The sequence below is a fragment of the Malus domestica genome, chromosome 08 (assembly GCF_042453785.1).
Source record: "Malus domestica chromosome 08, GDT2T_hap1".
NCBI classification, from domain to species: Eukaryota; Viridiplantae; Streptophyta; class Magnoliopsida; order Rosales; family Rosaceae; genus Malus; species Malus domestica.
Genome location: NC_091668.1, coordinates 445,316 through 464,173, shown reverse-complemented (window position 1 = coordinate 464,173; position 18,858 = coordinate 445,316). Strand labels below are relative to the sequence as shown.

General features: G+C 35.1%; 2 protein-coding genes across 3 annotated transcripts; both read right to left on the bottom strand.

Moving 5' to 3' along the window:
* Positions 1 to 4,548: 4,548 nt before the first annotated feature.
* Positions 4,549 to 10,383, bottom strand: LOC103440213 (uncharacterized). 2 transcript variants are annotated; one of them, XM_008378880.4, is made up of 16 exons: positions 9,926 to 10,383; positions 9,319 to 9,653; positions 8,943 to 9,063; positions 8,652 to 8,760; positions 7,738 to 7,883; positions 7,339 to 7,410; positions 6,951 to 7,019; positions 6,760 to 6,840; positions 6,567 to 6,686; positions 6,418 to 6,492; positions 6,236 to 6,316; positions 5,996 to 6,069; positions 5,840 to 5,900; positions 5,302 to 5,357; positions 4,898 to 4,983; positions 4,549 to 4,817 (listed from the first exon to the last, which is right to left on the bottom strand). In XM_008378880.4, exons 1-15 carry the CDS (start codon positions 10,043 to 10,045, stop codon positions 4,899 to 4,901), a joined length of 1,605 nt encoding a protein of 534 aa, XP_008377102.1. In that variant the 5' UTR covers positions 10,046 to 10,383; the 3' UTR covers positions 4,549 to 4,817; position 4,898. The 2 variants fall into 2 exon arrangements, with proteins under 2 accessions (XP_008377102.1, XP_070683077.1); XM_070826976.1 differs by having other exon boundaries at positions 9,319 to 9,642; positions 9,926 to 10,223.
* A 3,410-nt stretch (positions 10,384 to 13,793) lies between these two features.
* Positions 13,794 to 17,030, bottom strand: LOC103440214 (enoyl-CoA hydratase 2, peroxisomal). The gene is made up of 11 exons (XM_008378881.4): positions 16,889 to 17,030; positions 16,686 to 16,708; positions 16,426 to 16,531; positions 16,174 to 16,244; positions 15,978 to 16,050; positions 15,577 to 15,616; positions 15,244 to 15,316; positions 15,022 to 15,172; positions 14,528 to 14,598; positions 14,100 to 14,273; positions 13,794 to 14,020 (listed from the first exon to the last, which is right to left on the bottom strand). Exons 1-11 carry the CDS (start codon positions 16,937 to 16,939, stop codon positions 13,933 to 13,935), a joined length of 921 nt encoding a protein of 306 aa, XP_008377103.1. The 5' UTR covers positions 16,940 to 17,030; the 3' UTR covers positions 13,794 to 13,932.
* Between the last annotated feature and the right edge of the window lie 1,828 nt (positions 17,031 to 18,858).

Below are 18,858 nucleotides of genomic sequence, written 5' to 3'. Positions count from 1 at the left end.
ATAACTTGTAATTTTTTTAAAGGCATTTGTATCTTAAAATGAAATGGCAAAAAAGGACAGTTAATATGTTAACAAGAACAAAATAATAAAAATATATAGACATTCCGAATATTTTTTAAAGAGAGAATTATATTTTGGAGATCCTCTATTAGTTTATATTATTTTCTATTTTTTAATTTAAATTCAATATAAATAGTTTATGGACTTAATAAATGGTAGGATGAAAGGATAATATTCAAACATTTTGCAATATTTTCCTAAAACTAAAAATTTCAATTTTTTTACAAAAAATGTAACCTACATTTTCCTATCGATTTTGAGATTTTTTACAAGATTCATTAGAAGCCAAGATTAGAGTTACTCTCGTCACACCACATGTTTCCTAAAATTAATTTAAAAGATTTTCGATAGATAAAATTATATTTTGGGAACCTTTTATTAGTTTGTATTTTATGTTCTATTTTCATCATTACAAATCAATAAAAAAATTGTTTCGGTCCCTAATAGAGGTCTTGCAACATTTTCTTTAACTCCCATGTAAAATATTTACTAAAACTAAAACTTTCATTTTTTTCACAAAAATTCTGAGTCATAACCCATGTCCGCAATTGATTTACAAGAATCATTATTGTCACATCCCGCCCCGGGCCCCCACCACATCCTGGGCTCGACTCCACCGTAACACGATATTGTCCGCTTTGTGCCCCGACCACGCCTTCACGGTTTTGTTTCTGGGAACTCACGAGAACTTCCCAGTGGGTCACCCATTCTCGCGCTAACTCGCTTAACTTCGGAGTTCCTACGAAACCCGAAGCCAGTGAGCTCTCAAAAGGCATCATGCTAGGTAGAGATGAGACTATACATATAAGGCTTACAAGATCCACTCCCCTGGGTGATGTGGGATGTTACAATCCACCCCCTTGATGACGGCACACATCCGGTTGGATTGGCTCTAATACCAAATTGTCACATCCCGGCCCGGGCCTTCACCACATCTTGAGCTCGACTCCACCGTAGCACGATATTGTCCGCTTTGGGCCCCAACCATGTCCTCACGGTTTTGTTTATGGGAACTCATACGAGAACTTTCCAGTGGGTCGCCCATCCTGAGATTACTCTCGAGTGAACTCGCTTAACTTCGGAGTTCCTACGGAACCCGAAGCCTGTGAGCTCCCAAAAGGCCTCGTGCTAGGTCTTAAACATTGTCCTAACTCTCACGCAAAATATTTCCTAACATTAAAAATTTCAATTTTTCACAAAAATTGTGAGTTATAACCCACGTTTTCCTGTTGATTTTGAGAATTTTTACAAGATCCATTATAAGATAAAATTCGAGTCATTCTCCTCGTACCACATGTTTCTTAAAATTAATCTAGAACATTCAATAGATTTTCGACAGATAAAATCATAATTTACGAACCCTCTATTGGTTTATATTATTTTATCTTTTTTTTAACAAACGATATTATTTACACTAAGGGGAAGGGGTGGGATTATTTTCTTATCTTTCAACTTTGAAAATCAATAAAAAATAGTTTCGGGACATATTTAACGGTAGGATCACATCCAAAGGTCTCGCAACATTTTCCTTAACTCCTAGGCAAAATATTTTCTAAAACTAAATATTTTAATTATTTCACAAAAACTATTAGTTGAAAGTTATAACCCACGTTTTCCAATCGATTTTGAGAATTTTTACAATAATCATTATAAGTCAAAATTTGAATCATTCTCACAACACCACATGTTTTCTAAAATTAATTTAGGATATTCTGCATATTTTTTTATAGATAAAATTGTATTTTAGGGACCAACTGTTAGTTTATATTATTTTTTTATAATTTTAACCTTTAAAAATCAATAAAAAATAGTTTTGAGACCTAAGTAATTGTAGGATCACATCCAAAGGTCTTGCAACATTTTCCTTAACTCTCACGCAAATTATTTCATAAAACTAAACAATTCAATTTTTTACAAAAAACTGTGAGTTATAACCTATGTTTTCCAATCGATTTTGAGAATTTTAACAAAAATCATTATAAATCAAAATTCAAGTCATTATGTTTACTTTTTACCAATAAAATTATAATTTAGGGACACTCAATTAGTTTATAGTTTTTTTTATACTTTTCAAATTTAAAAATAAATAAAAAATAGTTTCAGGACCTAACTAATTGCAGGATCACATCCATACATTTTGCAACATTTTCTTGAACTCTCACGCAAAATATTTCTAAAAACTAAAAATTTGTGAGTTATAACCCACATTTTCCAAATGACTAATTTCACAAAAAACTGTGCATTATAACTCACATTTTTTTTCAATCCATTTTGGGGATTTTAAGAAGAATTATTATAAGCCAAAATTCGAGTCATTCTCATCATAACTAAATGTTTTCTCAAATTAATTACGACATTCCGTAGATTTTTGACCAAAAAATTACATTTTAGGGGTACTCTATTAGTTTAATTATTTTTTCTATTTTTCGACTTAAAAAATCAATAAAAATTAGTTCCAGAACCTAATTAATTGCAGGATCACATTCAAAGGTCTCGAAACATTTTTCTTAATTCTTACGCATAATAATTCCTAAAACAAAAAATTTCATTTTTTACAAAAACTGTGAGTTATAACCCACGTTTTCCAATCAATTTTGAAAATTTTAACAAGAACCATTATAAACCAAAGTTTGAGTCATTCCGTAGATTATCGACAGATAAAATTATAATTTAGGGACATTCAATTAGTTTATATTGTATTTTCTATTTTCAACTTTAAAAATAAATAAAAAAATAGTTTCGGGACCTAATTAATTGTAGGATCATATCCGTAGTTTTTGACCGATACAATTATATTTTAGGGACACTATTAGTTTTTTTTTTTTTTTTTGTTGAATGAACAATATTATGTACACTATGGAAGGTTGGCCTAGTCTCACAATAAGTTAGCAACAATGTGGTTCAAATTTGCATTTATCGGGAATCAAATCTAAGACCTCTCACTTACAAGTGAAGAGGAATACTACTAAACCGTAATACTAAGTGGCACTATTAGTTTATATTATTTTTCTATTTTTCAACTTTAAAAATCTATTAAAATAGTTTCAAGACCTAATCAATTGCAGGATCACATCCAAATGTCTTGCAACATTTCCCTTAACTCTCACACGAAATATTCCGTGAACTACAATTTTCTCACAAAAACTATGAGTTATACCCACATTTTCCAATAGATTTGAGAATTTTAACAAGAATCATTATAAGACAAAATTCTCATCAAGACTACATGTTTTCTCAAATGAATTTACAACATTCCGTACATTTTTACCAATAAAATTATATTTTAGGGACACTCCATTAATTTATATTATATTTTGTATTTTCCAACTTTAAAATTCCATAAAAATAGTTTCGACCTAATTAATTGCAAAATCACATCCAAAGGTCTTGTAAGATTTTCCTTAATTCTCACGCAAAATATTTCATAAAACTAAAAATTTCAATAATTTCACAAAAATTATGAGTTATAACTCACGTTCTCCAATCGATTTTGATAGTTTTTTCAAGCATCATTATTAGCCAAATTTTGAGTCATTCTTGCCGCACATGTTTCCTAAAATTGATTTAGGTCTTTTCCGAAGATTTTTTTCACTACACCACATGTTTCCTAAATTAATGTAGGAGATTTTGAAGATATTCAATGGATTAACTTAATCTTGGGGACCCTCTATTGATTTATATATATATAATTTTCTATTTTTCAACTTTATAAATGAAAAAAAAAATTTGGAACCCAATTACTGGTAAGGTCACATTTAAATTTCCATAAATCCAAGGCAAAATATTTCCTAATACTATAAATTTCAATCCCCCCCCCCCCCCAGAAAAAAGGTCATAACCCTTATTTGCAAAAATTTTACAAGATTCATTGCCAAATTCGAATCATTCATTAATTTTAGTACATTCCCAAGATTTTCGACAAAATATATTAAGGGAGCCCTCTATTATTTTGTTTTTATTTTTCTATTTTTTTAACTTTAAGAATCAATAGAAATAGTCTCGGGACCCAATAAATGGTAAAACATATTCAAAGGTCTTGCAACATTTAACTCCCACGCAAAATATTTCCTAAAAATATAGTAAGATCACATCCAAAAATCTTGTAAACATGGGCTATGTGTCCAAGATTCCGACTATCCCCTGTTGGAGGCTAAATGAAAGGAAGGATCAACCTTAGGGCCACAGACAATTCAGGTCCATCAATTAGTTCAAAACTTTTGGGACCAAGACACCAAAACTTGACCCACAGTTTTATTGCACATGTTTTTTCTAGGGCTAACCGTACTATCCCTAATAACTTTTCTCTAGTGCACATCACTAACACATCTTAACATAGTATTCCTAAAGCCTACGGGACGCATCTAATTACAACTTTGGGGCATCCAATTGGACCTATAAATATTTTATGACGACAGTTCAAGCCCAGGAGAGCCACTTCGTCAACTAGGAGACATCTAGATTCTAGGGAGGGAGCTCAAAAGGCCAAAATTATAAAGCATGACAAACTCAAGACTTGTTCCATTCTAAGCCGGATTATCAAATGGATATCAGCAAAGCAAAAGTAGAAGATAAACAAAACAAGAATATAATATAAATCAGCCTACATGAATGTGCCGGACAAAAGACATTGCCGAAGTGGGCATAAGCTTGGATCCATAGCTCCAACTGATTCATCTTCTTCGCCGTCTAGTTCCATAAGCTTAGATCAACCCCAAAAAGCCGCAGCTGCAGCAGGGTGGTTTTCTAGAATTACGGTCCTGCAATGCCAACTCAGTTTTCAAACCTGACAATGGAAAGTAAGATAAGAAGGAATGAAAGAATATGCGTAAGGGTCTACCTCATTCAGTGAGAAAGCAATCCATCTTCACATCTGTTACATCGAGCTGCAGTATCTCTGCTCTACAACTAAAAATTGATCCAATGCTGCAAAAACACAATATTGATCATCAGTGCTTGTTCAAATTTAAGTTAAAGAAATTAAATAATTTGACGCAAATGCATATAACTCTTTCCTTTTCTGTTCAATGAGTTTTGATGCACATATGCATCAACCCCTGAAGCGATGTTCAAGTTGGCAACATTAAAAAATGACAGAAGGCCATTCTAAATTTCTAATGAACAGAACACACAGAATGGAGTTGCCAGCCACTAAATAGAAGGGATCTCTACAGATCCTCCATTTTGTGATCGAGACAGAACCCTACTCTCTCAAGTTCAAGGTGATCAAATAAAAAATTATACCTAGGTTGGGTGCGTCCAAGATCCCCATGAACGAATTCCTTAATGTACGTTCCAGCCTGTGCTTCAAAGACATACATAAGTGCCTTGTTTCATAAATGTTGATTGTAATTTGATCTTTTCAATCAGTCATAGTGGTAACAGGCAGAAATTCAACTAAATAAGCAAATAATATGGGATCTCTCTGAATTACTAAAAAGGTATTTTTAAAGTTTCTCCCAGCTGAATGAAATACAGATGAGAGCGGTATTAATATGAAAAAAGATTAAATCCAAAATGAATTTTTATTCTCTTTATGACAGTTTCCACATGTTTTCCTAAGCCTTACAGAGAAAAGAAGAGGACAAATATTTAGGACAATGGAGAGTATTCATTGATTAAGGCTTCTCCTCAAATAAGTATGGAAACCAGAAACACTTGCTTCCAAAACATATTCGATTACCAAAATCCAACCTCTACGATGTGAATATGTAAGCTAACAAAATTTAATTCAATAATATATTGCTTCAAGTTTTATTTTCAAGATAATGAGATAATTTACCTGGGTACACAGATGCAAAAGAAAATACTGAGAACTTCCAACAATCTTCTCAATTCTCATCCTAAATTGGAAAATGGAGAGACTCTGATTTAGATTCAGAAAAAGATTGGAGTCCAAACCAATGTTTGTTCCACAATATTTGAATAATAGACAAACCAATGTATGATCTTTTCTCGTTCTAATGGACTTCGGCGGTGAAGCACCCTGATGGGAGTACTCTGCTGAATATGCTGTGCAAAATAAACAGATACTGGTAAGGAATCAGCACTAAGATAAGATTTCCCCAGCCACAGGAACTAGTTAAAAAAGTATAGTAAAAAAGGCCCAACAATGTCATCCTTTAAAGTTGACAATAACCAAGTAGAAAACTATTACGAGGCTTAGAAAACAGCTCACAGTGTCTTTAAGTGAAGATATAAAATGCAAGTCCTCATCCTTGAGAGGGCGAGAAATCCACACTAACGCAACATACTGCTTCTGCATGAAAATTCAAAACAACATAACAAGAGGCCATCAACATGACGTGAAAAGAGGGGTAAGCCGGTGGGGGAGACAAAAAATAAATGAAGAAAGAAAACCTGTTTCTCTGCTTCCCCTTCACGCATTAGATCCCATGACTGACTATCAACCAGCTTCAGATTTTTCACGCCTACCTGCATGCATATTGTGCTTTTTTGTAATTGTTCAATGACAAGAAACAAAAATTCCAATTTGGCAGTGAGCTCACCAATTTATTTTCCAAGTTATTTATCGCTATTTCCAAACTTTTTACAGAGTCATCAGACGGGACAAGGCGAGCGTTTTGTATCTCAAGCAGGAACGGCCTTCCAGAACCCAACATCCTTACCTAAGATATTTACATACTTTAGAATTTGCTAATTGAAATCAAACTGCAGTACAGAAAGGCAGATTTCCATTACATCGATATCTTCTCTTCCGGCAGCATGAAACTTGTAGTTATCACCACGACATATAGGAAGAACGTTGCTACCTAGTATCTCCTACGAAGGAGAACAGAAATAACAGTCAGCATCTCCAGATCTCCACCACTGTTTCCAGAGCAACAAGCCAAATTAGAAAGATTGTGGCCAGTAATTGGAGTACATTTTACCTCGACAGATGCTTCTCCCATTCTCTCATCATCAATAATCCAACAGGATTGACTCACATTTCTCGAGTACTGTAAAATAAAAAGTAATTAGCACCAATTAAAATACATTTCGTGTTAATAACATTAGCTTACGGTACAGAGGTAACCATAAGATTAGCTTATGACACAAGTGACAACAAGATTGGCTTATAACACAGAGGCAACCTCAAGATTAAACTGATGCAAGCACTCTGATGTAGATATAACAAAACATTTAAACTCGTTTTCCAACTTTCAGATACAAGCAAATAGGTCGACAGTAGATTTCAATATGCCAAGATAAGCCTAACATTTGGTTATACTAAGTTAAGCTAGTTATTTTGGAAAGGAAAGATCACAATTAGCTTACCTTCAGGTATCTCCCACCAACATAAATTTGCGTCCGGTAGCAGAGAAACTCTAAACAGCAAGGTTCACTGGACTAGAAAGGATAAAGTACAAGTAAAATTAGAATCAACATCATAAATGATTTACCAGACTAACTAGGTGATGTACAAGCATGAATAACCTAGACCATTCAGCCCTGATACCAAGTTAATGCTTAAAGTTTGAAACCAAGAAAGGCAGTCCAGTAACTGTACCCATAGCGTACCCATAGTATAACCAAAATTGGACAAGTAACACTCAAATTAAGTTCACTCATGCATCATTATGCCCCATCACATTAAAAAATGGCAATTAAATTCTTCAGATCATTTGAAAAAGTTGGCACTTGGGGAACTAATATCAAACAAAATTCCATGAGTACCTGCTCTAGAGGTAACTTCAGGCACTCAGGCGATTCAATAGCTTGCAAACTCACAAAAGACCTTTGAACAACCGCATCAGCTTCACTTGTCGAAAACCCAGAGCATTTGATGTCATCATTAATTCTGTCCAAACCATTGCCTGAACCTATTAGAATAGCAGTAAAGAGACACTTCAAAAATCAGGCAGTTGGTATCAAGTCAGTATCAGATGTGGTCTCATTAAAAATGGGGTAACAGCCAATGTGCTACGTGTCAGCATGTAGAGATGCTGGAGACTCGCCTCCCTTAATTACGGTCTAACAATGAGAATTTGAAGTGAAAAAATGATGATATTTAAGAACGAGGAGAGAGAATAACAATAGACAGCTTGAAACAAATACTTTTCATTTTAGGCAGATGAAGTATTGGTTTCTAATAAACAAGCCCTGAATTAGTTCTTAAAAGTTAAAACCTATTAAATATTCTCTTTAAAAACCATTGGAAAAAATCATAGAAGCAAAAGCTAGATGTAGCATCTTCTAACCAATATTAAGGGGTATCAACAGAAAGCATGACCAACAATTAGGCTTTGGCTACACCTATCTCCACAAACAATAGACTGATTCCTCTTTGGGACTCATCACAGAAGGCTTACAAACACAATGCTTGCATATTCCCTAGTTATACATGACAATTTTTTTCTTAACATGAAACGTTGTCATATTTCTCACTTCAAATCCAACATTCACATTATATGCTGTATTAGCGTATAGGTATCAAACAGTACCAAAATAGTGAATAATAACTTTACAAACACATGTTATGTATAAAGTTCCCATTTATGTGCTAGAACTATAAGGGCAACAGAAAGCAAGATCCTACTGAATTTGGCAAGAAAACTAGAACAAGTGATGGAGTATAAAACTGAACATGCCTGTTTTTCTTCTTTTGCACCCCTCATTAGAACTATCAACTGTTATTGTTGCTATACGGTGAGTGTATGTCAAACGGATGCGGAAACTGCTTATGCTGGACTTACAACCCTGCAGAACTTCAAATTATTGAAGATTGCTCTCATACATTTGAAATTGATTATTCTTAGCTCGTATGGATCATATAAAACTCATTGCTCTCAATAAAAATTATAAAACCCAATATTTGTTTTGTCAAATAATGTCATATATATAACATAATTAGAATCTGAAAGAAGAGAAGCTTTACATACCAACATTGTTTCAAGGATCTCCGTAAGAGAAATTTTTAGAGCATCCTTTGCAGAAATGCATTCAGAGAGTGATTTTCCTTGGAACCAAAGTTCAGATTCAAACTTTCTTTTCATATATAGCCTATAAAAGAAAATACAAAATTACATTGACCTATATAAATAGTTTGTTCAATGAGCTTGGAGACGCTCAAATTTGGATAAACAGATACTTGACTCCAGTCTACAGTTCAGACGTAGAATGTGAACTAGATTTTGTCTACAGTTCAGATGTCGAATGTGAACTGGATGCAGAAGATATAACTAATAGATTAGGTAATTTTGAAACTGTCCAAAGTTCAACAGTCAAAGAGCTTTACTGTGAAAGTACATTTCTTACCAAGCAATACGATCATTTTCCTGGATAATTGGAGGTATGGATACTTCAAGAGAAAAGCCGTCAATCTGAAAGCCCTGTTGCCTAATCAGATCGGAAATGGAAACAGCCAATTCACTGGCACTCTCCCTTTCTACCACCAACTTGTTATCCGCAGAATAAGTGAACTGCAAGATCCCCAAACAAACTCTACAAACTACCGGTTCTCTAACATTACTATCCACCAAATGTTTCTCTGAATCTCCAAGAACTGAACTCAAGATTGACCGCGATAGTGAAGAACGATAGTAATCATGCTCTCTGATCCCAAACAACCGTAAGATGCATCTGGTGCATACCTACAAGGGAATTTTTTTTCTTATTAATCTCGGAAACACTTTAACTAATGAGGACGTTTGAACCAAATCTACTTAGAACTACGAATTGAATAATCATCTATAACAAGTGAACGAGCCTCCAAAATATAAAAGTATTAGGTTTAATAAAATGCAGTAGCATCAATATTTGGAAGAATATGACATTTGAAGCAGCCTCCAAAATATAGTGAAACCCTTGAATTAATAGAGGCGAAAGGTAAGAAGAGATAAACTAGGGCAAAAGCAGAGCTTACGCCGGAGGACCATAAGTCTACGACGGCGCGACTAGGCAACCCTCGGACGACGTCGCAGAGAGATTGCGCATTGTCGCCATTAACGGTGGCCTGCGAAGCATCTTGGGTCTCGTTTGCCATTTCGAAAAGCCCTAAAGCTCAATGGAGTGGGTGATTACTTTGCTACTTCTCAGAACAATACGATGTATATTGTGCCGATAAACCCTAGACCTAAGCCCCTTTAGCTTTGTCGAATAACGGGTAAACTGGGCAAGTTAGGCCCTCTCCAACCGACCGGCCAAAGTGGTAGGCTAAAAATAGGCCCCTATGACACGAAATTCATCCTTGATTGAGAGTTAGGTCAAAGGGTTCATGTGCTCACCGTTCAAAAATGGAAGAACCGGCCAAAGGGCTGGCCAAGAGTCGCCAACACTATAGCCCAGCCCTTTAGCCTCAGAATGTCAAGTTTAATAATTTGTCAGCCCTTCAGCGCCAAAATGGTAAGCTTGACATTTTGTCAGCCCATTTAAATGTCAACAACTACATGACGTCATCTAGCAACGGCTAGCTCAAGTCATGCTGTCGTAAGGTTAATGTTGAAATTTTTTTTTCTTTTGACGAATTTTAAAAAAAAATTCTAATTTTTTTTTCCTATAAATACCTAAGTCATTCATATATCATTTCTCACATATTTTTCACCATTCCATACTATTTTACCTCATTTTATTTCAATTCTTCACATTCTATTCTCTTACCTCTTTCAATAGTCTTTTCTTTAATTTTTTTCAATAATTTTCAAAATGTCATATCTGCAATGAAGGGAAGGGCTTGGCCTCGAAAAAAATGATGAAACTCTTTGCAGGGCTGATAGATGGCTCTCGGAAGATAGTGTCAATGGTAATTCTCAAACAAGTGAAGGTGTTTGGAGGTGTGTGAATTATATCCCAATATTCAGCCAATTTATTAACATTAGAAGTTGAAGATAAGAAGTTTCACGTAGATAAGAACATTATCTAAAATTTGCACAACCAATTACATCTTGACACGTTCAAAATCCTCCAAACAATTATTAAGATTACATAACGATAAGAAATCTAGAGAGTTACTCACTTTAGTAACACGTGTCACTCGAAATCCTATCAAAAAATTATTGAGATTACATAAAGATAAGAAATTTGGCGAGTTACTCACGTTAGTGACACGTGTCACTCGAAATCATATAAAAAAAATTATTGAGACTATATAAAGATAAGAAATCTAGAGGCTTATTCATTTGGCGACAAGTAACACTCAAAATATGTCCGAGAACCTTATTTTAATATGGTAGTTTAATTTAAGTAACCATATTAATTCAATTAAAATAATAAATTATGTTTGGCCAATGGCCCTTTGGCCCCCTCGGTTGAAAATGGTTTTTTGTCAAAGGTTTATGTTTGGCTATGGCCCTTTGGCCTCCTCGGTTGGAGATGATATAAAATATGGTATAACACTGTTCATTAAAATATAATTTATTACAAAATTATAGCGCTAAAGAGAGCCCTTTGGCCATCATTCAATTGGAGATGAACTTGTAATAAAAACCCTGGGCGGGCTAATTAAATTACTATTATCGCCTTAGTTATTGAAGTTTTTGTACGGTTTATGCTTTCTATTCCATTAAACAAACCGGCATAATAGTCATTTTACCTCTAATGAAAATGAGACATTAGTGTAGACACTAAATACTTGTAAGTTAGATATAAAATTTGACTTTCATAGGTAACAACTCAATATCGAATTATAATTGACGAGTTATAAATTCTCTTGTGTGCAGTAGAACATAAAGCAAATAAGACATAATATTTACGAGGTTTCGTTAGTGTGCGTACGTCCTAAGGGCAACAATAACACTCTCTCTTATTCCCTTTTGTCTTTCTTTCCTTTTCTCTTGCTGTGTGTTCTCCTCTCTTGCTTTGATGATTGTTTTATAGACAAAGTGTCTTCAATTTAACAAACCAGGCAAGCCACTTTCTTTGACAATTTTGTAAAGATACAAGTCATCCACTCAAACCAAATAATAGATGGAAGACACGTGGTCATCTATATTTACAACACCCACGTTGTATAGGTATGTACAGATAGATAATTGACACTTAAAAAGCATGTAAAAAGACTTGTAGTTAAGAAGTTAAAAACATATCCTTTAACCCAATATCCTATTTTCAAGCTTCAAATTCGTCCTCCTGCCACAACAATATAGAAAATTTGGTATGAATTTTTTTATTTGTCATCGGCCAATCAACAATTTATTTTCTAACGTAAACCAATTGACAAGCTTGGGAGCAGCCTCTCCATAAATGGGGGTAAGGCTAGCCGACATTCACCTCTCCCAGACCCTGCATAAAGCGGGAGCCTTGTGCACTGGGTACGACCTTTGTAAACCAATTGACAAGCAATAGTGGGAGAAGATGATTTGAGCACATGAACTCAATACGGAGTACTGTTGACTTTAGGTGCAAGCAGTGGTGGATCTAGGAAATAATGTTTGGGGGGTCAACAAGGATAGTGCGCGTAGCGCGAAATTTTTTTTTAACAGAAACGACATGCATATCGTCATTTCATCGGGTCTTGGTAGGATAGTGTGATCAGCCTCTCGCCGATAGTTACCATACTAAAAGGTGCCTTCACTTTCCCTGACGACCAAAAATAAACATAAAATTGGGTTGGATGGTTCATAATAAACATAAAATTCTGATGTCAATATGGTGGTTCATAATAATATTTTTTAGAGATCATATTAATTTATGTTGAATATAAAGAGAAATAAAGTTGTTAAATATGTGGATGTGGAAAGGGCACACACATCATTACCATTAATTTATGTCAAATATGTGGATGTGGACGTATGGGAACTTTGCAATCTGCACCAAGACTTAATGGTGACATCTTCAACTTGACACACGAACCGAACTGACAGCCTATGGCTTTTTACACAAAGCAAGCAATTTGATGCTAGCTATACAAATTTGATTGGAGAGAAACTAAGAAAAAAAATTAAATAAGGAGTGTGTGGTCACGTGGTGTGAAAGGAAGAGAGAGAACGTCTTCGTCTTCCTCTTCCGCCAAACCGAACGAAAACCAGAAGAAACCCAGAAAAATGCAGAAGCTCCAAGAGGTCGCACCAGCAGCTTTAAGGGGTCGCACCAACAGCTCCAAGGGACCTCTAAGGTTATTTCCATGGCTTCCAAAGGGTCGTGCGACCCCATTGACCCCATTGTGGCTCTGCCTCTGGGTGCAAGCCCATCACCACATCATATAAATTTGCCCGTCAACGTTTTAGTGATAAATAGTTCAGCAAACAATTGATTGAAATTAAAGTTTAAGGGGTAAATTGACAATGAGTTACAAGTTTAGGGGGAAGAATTTGGCATATAGGTGAAAGTTAACAACACTATGTTTTCTATACCCTAACTCACGGACAAGGAGGAATTCAGATTCCCTCCTGATCTTGTAGTTCGAAGTAGACGGATCAAGAAATTGGACCATTTAAGAGAGGGAGAGAGATCCGGATCCTTAGTTTGTGTGAGACGGCCCAATAATATGGACTAATGGGTTGAGTAGTTTGGATCTCTGCATCCGTCAACTCTGGACACAAAGATCTGGAGAGAATCTTGATTCGACAAGGAGTACCTACCGACACTTTTTTCCCCTCACTCTATCTGCAATTCTGCATCCTGCTAGTTACGGACTCTTGCCGTCCGCGGTGGTTTGGTTTCCAACAAAAAAACAGTGCCCGCAGGGTTCTTTTAGTTCAACCAAACTTAAAGATAATCTCCTTATGCTCTAACGCATCACAGAAACTTGAATAATTTGTCACCTGCACAACCTTGTGATTTACAACTATGTCCCATACACCAACACATATGAAGTTTTTATTCAATACTAAATACACCAAATTATTTTTCTTATTGATTACATTATCCATAGACGTATAAGCAGAGGGCTATCAGACTTCCAAGGTCCCCAAATAAAAATAAACAGAAAGTGTTCTACAGGCGCGAAGATAAACCATGTAGATCCACATAGCCAGAGAGCACCGCCCGGCTTCGTTCTTTCACCTTTGTTTGAAATATCACCCTGCAGATTTTTACACTGACATTATCTCAATGTGCTTCTAAATAAATCAATCACAAAGACCAATAAGAGGCAAATGTACCTTAGGCCTTCGAGCCACATTTCAGTGAGCAAAGTTTCACCAGGGTAGACATGTAACAGGAACCGGCCTGATACACACTTGACCAGGTTTGGATCTTCTCCGCAAATGCATTTCACAATTGCCCTGACCGCAAATCCAAGTGTGCACAAGCCATGCAGTATCGGCCGTGTGAACCTTTGATAATGCAGCACAAAAAAGTTAGATAAACTGGAAACTTGGGTTATGATGAAATTGGAAAATCTATGGTACAGGATGCGGCCTTGAATATAAAATGAAAGCAGAATAGCTACAAGTTGTAATTTTCCTCGATCGTAAAACAAAGCTTGTTTCAAATAAAATGGACCTCCTAGTGACAGTGTAAACCATCGTAAAATTAAAAGGAAAATCTTTAAGAAAGTCCAGCTGTTCAATTTTAGTGTGGAATTCACCCTGCAGCTTTTGCGAACATAGGATCTGAATGCAGAGGATTGTAATCTCCAGATAGCCTATATAGCAATGCCTGTAGAAGGGCATAAAGAAGTCAAATGATTATATGGAATCCCATATTCAAGGAGAATAGATAAATTGAATAAGATATCTTATGTAACCATGTCAATTTATAATCTGAATGTATCTAAAGTATAAAATGCACGTCTTCGTCACTCACAAAGATGAATATGAGTAATGTTCATAAAAAATCATGTGCATCTTAAAGAATTATTATTTTAGTTTGGAAGCAAGCACAAGCCATTTATAGCTGCCTATTGGTCATTGTAAGCACCAATTGGGAATTAAGTTGACAATGAAGGGGCGACTAAAAGACTTGAAACATAGCTTTGGTAGAACTTGACGACTCTTAATTCTGCAGGAAAAAGTACCGCCTAACTCTTTATATGAGACAGTGACTTTACTTTTTGCAAATAACGAAATAAATGCTACATACCTGAGATGGCTGTGTACAATCTTCATACACTGCAAAAGGTTGACCTTTTGGGGTTGTCACAGATGCAACCTGGTCTTTTGGATAGGTTGAATACGAATACAGCTGGGATGATTTTGAGAAGCCACCAGCACCTCGTAGAAAAACAGTCGACCTGGAAAGAAAAACGCCATCTACGTCAATTGCTTGACAATATTAGATCATCTATTTCAAATGAGTACTCACCGATTCATGCAATACAGTACACCAGAATCTTTGTCGTAACTTTTTGTTTCAATCTCGAGAATAGCTGCTTTACCTGCAAATCAACAGCAAAAATTTGCTAATTATGGCCTTACTATCTCTAAAAAAGAATAAAAAAATGAATAGTACAACTTATTTTGGACCTTCGTATAAGAGATGTGAGCCTTCAAGCGATATATACACATCAAACAGATAGACATACATCTTACTTATGTTTCAATATTAATAAACCTTTAAGTCAAACTTCCTTGCACTCGTATGCAGATGATTCTGCAAGTTAAAGGAATAATAATACTTCTACCGATAGATACAAACCTTTATCATGGAGTCCAGCAAGAGTCACAGTATTTTTTAACTGCATAAAACAACGTAACATGGATCTTAATTTATCTTAAATGAAAAAAGTCGACAAGAAACAAAACCAATAAAAAAGACTCCTATCAAGGCAATCGCTGAAAGATCGATAAAGATATAAACTATCAACTTCGAATGTTATAAGAGCAAGGTCAATGGACAATGGATTAGGTTGATTCCGAAAACTAATGTACTTAATAAAAATTGTTGAATTGGAGGCAGACAATCTCCCTTTACTTAAACCAGTTATTCCACATGCTGGTAAAAAAGTTATACTAATTCTATGTGAAGAAACCAACTACAGCATATTCAGGCATAACACGAACTATGTATCATATATATCTTGTTGTCAAAGGCCTTACAACAGCACTTGAAGGCAGTGGCTTGTAGAGTTCTATGTATTGTTGTCCATGCAGCAAGAGTCGCGGATCATATCTGGGGGCAACAAAAACCAGAAATTCCAGTTAGCTTCTCGTCAAGGCAATGTAAATTCAAGCACGAACTCAGAGAGTATTTTACTCATGAAATATGTAAGGGGATCTTATCATCGATACTTACTGCAACCCTGGAAGACCAGCACCACCTGGCAGAGATCCCAGCGAGAATAGAGCAGAAAATGTCGGCAAGACCTACCGAAAACAGCAACATTCATTTACGCTATGCAAAATGCATATGTTATGTAAAACACACAAACATACACGCACCTCGCAGCACCGTGTTTTTACAATTTACTCAATGTATTGTGCTAAACAAAACAAATCAAATCACGATTTAACGAAAGCAAAATCGAATGAATTATTAACACCGCACCTGGATGAAATTCTGGCCCTTTTCATGGTAAACATATTTCAGCTGGTCGACATCCACGGCATCCCGAGCGCAAGCTCCGATGCCCAACGCATAGAGCGCTACATCTCTGCCGAGTTATAAAACATTAGCACAGGCAGTAAGCAAGTAATTAAGCGGCGTTAATTGAGAATTATATATGAATTTAATTTATATATATATATATATATATATATATATATAGGAGCTTTCGGAATTGCTGTAATGAAAGTACTTAAGCTTACCTCTCGGAGTAGGTGTACGTGCGCTGAAGTCCCCATAAAAATATGCGCGCGCAACAAAAAGAGAAAGCAAAACGAAGTTATGAGAAAACGAGATCAGAGAGGTAGGCTTAGTGGATCGCAATCGAAAGAATTGCCAGAAAACAAGATTAATTGGAGCGCTGAGAGCTACAGAAACAAGCAATTAAACAAGGCACGAAAAGTACCTCGGGGAATTTGTGAGATTCGATACGAGCGGGATCGAACTCGGACGCCATATCAACGCTCTCGGTTTCTGCTGTGAATTCTGAGCAGGGACGGGCAAATACCCATGGTTAACCATGATTACTCGCCCATTTAAATGAAGGGAATTTTAACAAAAAAATACCTGGTATTATTCACTTTACCCTTTATTTTTTCCTTATCATTAAAACTCAAAGTTTTCAAGCCCTTTTCATTAGTTTTCCTTTAAATTAAACGGTTAAACGGTTATGGGTAACCGTTTAGATAAATAAACGATTATGGGTATAACCGTTTACCCGTGAAATTTAAATGGGCGGTTATGAGTATTAACCACGGTTATAAACGGGTAACCGTTTACCCATTTATTTTATATATGTAAAACTAAAACAAACCATGTTCTCGATGCAATAATATTTAGCACCCAATAAATTAGCAAGAAATTCATCGGTCATTCTCTCAATAACACTACTACATGAATGATGATTCTCATTTTCAAGGAATTGGCCAAATTAATTTAAATTCCTTACGGGTAATCGTGAAATTGACATAAATACTTTGACAGAAATGTCTTTTAAACAATTTTTGTAACCCAATAATACTTAGCAAATATTATATTTACCTTCATTGGTAACAATTAAAAATATCATCTGTAAACTATTATTTCAATTATTGGAATAGTATAAGGACTTAAAAAATTAAAATATGAAAATGTATGATGAATGTACCTATAACGGTGTTTAATTGTCAAAAAAAAAATTATGACAAATTTTTTTAATTTTCAAGTTGTTAAAAATCATGTAGACAGGTGAAAAAAGGATAATGGTAAAAAAAGAAAAGATAAACGGGTTAAAAAGGATAAATGGGTAAACGGGTATTAAACGGTTACGGTTAAATGGGTATGTTGTTATAGGTATGGTTAACTATTTATAAACGATTATGAATATGGGTATAACCGTTTAGGCAATTACCCAACGGGTAAACGGTTATGCTCGTATAAGTATAAACGGTTATGGATAAATTAACCGTGGTTACCCGCATGCATAACCATTGCCCTTCCCTAATTCTGAGTAAGCTTGGAATGGGATGATGGATGGGTGGATAATGGTCAGAAGAACTGCGGAGGTCGCGAAATGTTGGCACGCGTACCTATTCCCATTTAATACTGTCCAAATATTTACTTTTAGCATGACATAAAGATTGTATAACTTCCAACTAATTAAAACAAGGGTCATTAGACATGTTTTTGACATTTGATTGTGCTTCTGATCATATTTTTAAAATTACTGTAATTTTGCTTGTGACTAAGTCTATATTGCCCTTTATTCGTCTTTTTTATTGGTCAACATATCCTTCATTGATGTTAAACCACAAAGAATGCACACTGTAACGACACCCGATATTGTCAAGCTTATTCTCAGATTCATTTTTCGGTTGCTACGCCTTGACTAATCAAATTTGGAGGAGTGAAGAACATTTGAAACACTATGGAAGTCGTTGAGTAAGCTTTAATGCTCGAACACCATGTTTTGACACTTGTAAATACATCACCTAAAGATGGGTGTGATTCCAATGATACGTCTAACTCAATGTTATGGGTGCTTTACCATTAGATTTGATTTCCACAGTTATGTATATCTTCTATTTGCACTTCGTATGCTATGTAGTATTGAAAAAATTACAAGTTCGATACTTAATTATGATTTAACTCTATATACTACATATTTCTACTCCGTTAAAGCAGAATATTGTACATTATAAATAAATAAATAACAATTATCTTTCCACACTCGATTTAAAAATGTTATCCTACAAACTTTCCGGTTAACCCGGAAAAGATGTTGGGTGTAAAAGGAAAATTGTTTAAGGAAATAATAATAAATAAATAAAAAAGGAAAACCCAACCACGTTTTACCCTTAAACGATATTGGGTGTAAAAAGAAAATTGTTGTGAAAA

What these genes read in the sequence shown, in the direction of transcription:
- LOC103440213 (XM_008378880.4), bottom strand. Translation starts at nt 10,045, where the DNA reads ATGGCAAACGAGACCCAAGATGCTTCGCAGGCCACCGTTAATGGCGAC. An exon ending in TATCTTCACTTAAAGACACT is followed by an intron (nt 6,070 to 6,235) that starts GTGAGCTGTTTT and finishes TATTTTGCACAG; the next exon opens with CATATTCAGCAGAGTACTCC. An exon ending in CGAGAAAAGATCATACATTG is followed by an intron (nt 5,901 to 5,995) that starts GTTTGTCTATTA and finishes TTTCCAATTTAG; the next exon opens with GATGAGAATTGAGAAGATTG.
- LOC103440214 (XM_008378881.4), bottom strand. Translation starts at nt 16,939, where the DNA reads ATGGCGTCCGAGTTCGATCCCGCTCGTATCGAATCTCACAAATTCCCC. An exon ending in GTACTGTATTGCATGAATCG is followed by an intron (nt 15,173 to 15,243) that starts GTGAGTACTCAT and finishes TTTTCTTTCCAG; the next exon opens with GTCGACTGTTTTTCTACGAG. An exon ending in ATTGTACACAGCCATCTCAG is followed by an intron (nt 14,599 to 15,021) that starts GTATGTAGCATT and finishes GCCCTTCTACAG; the next exon opens with GCATTGCTATATAGGCTATC.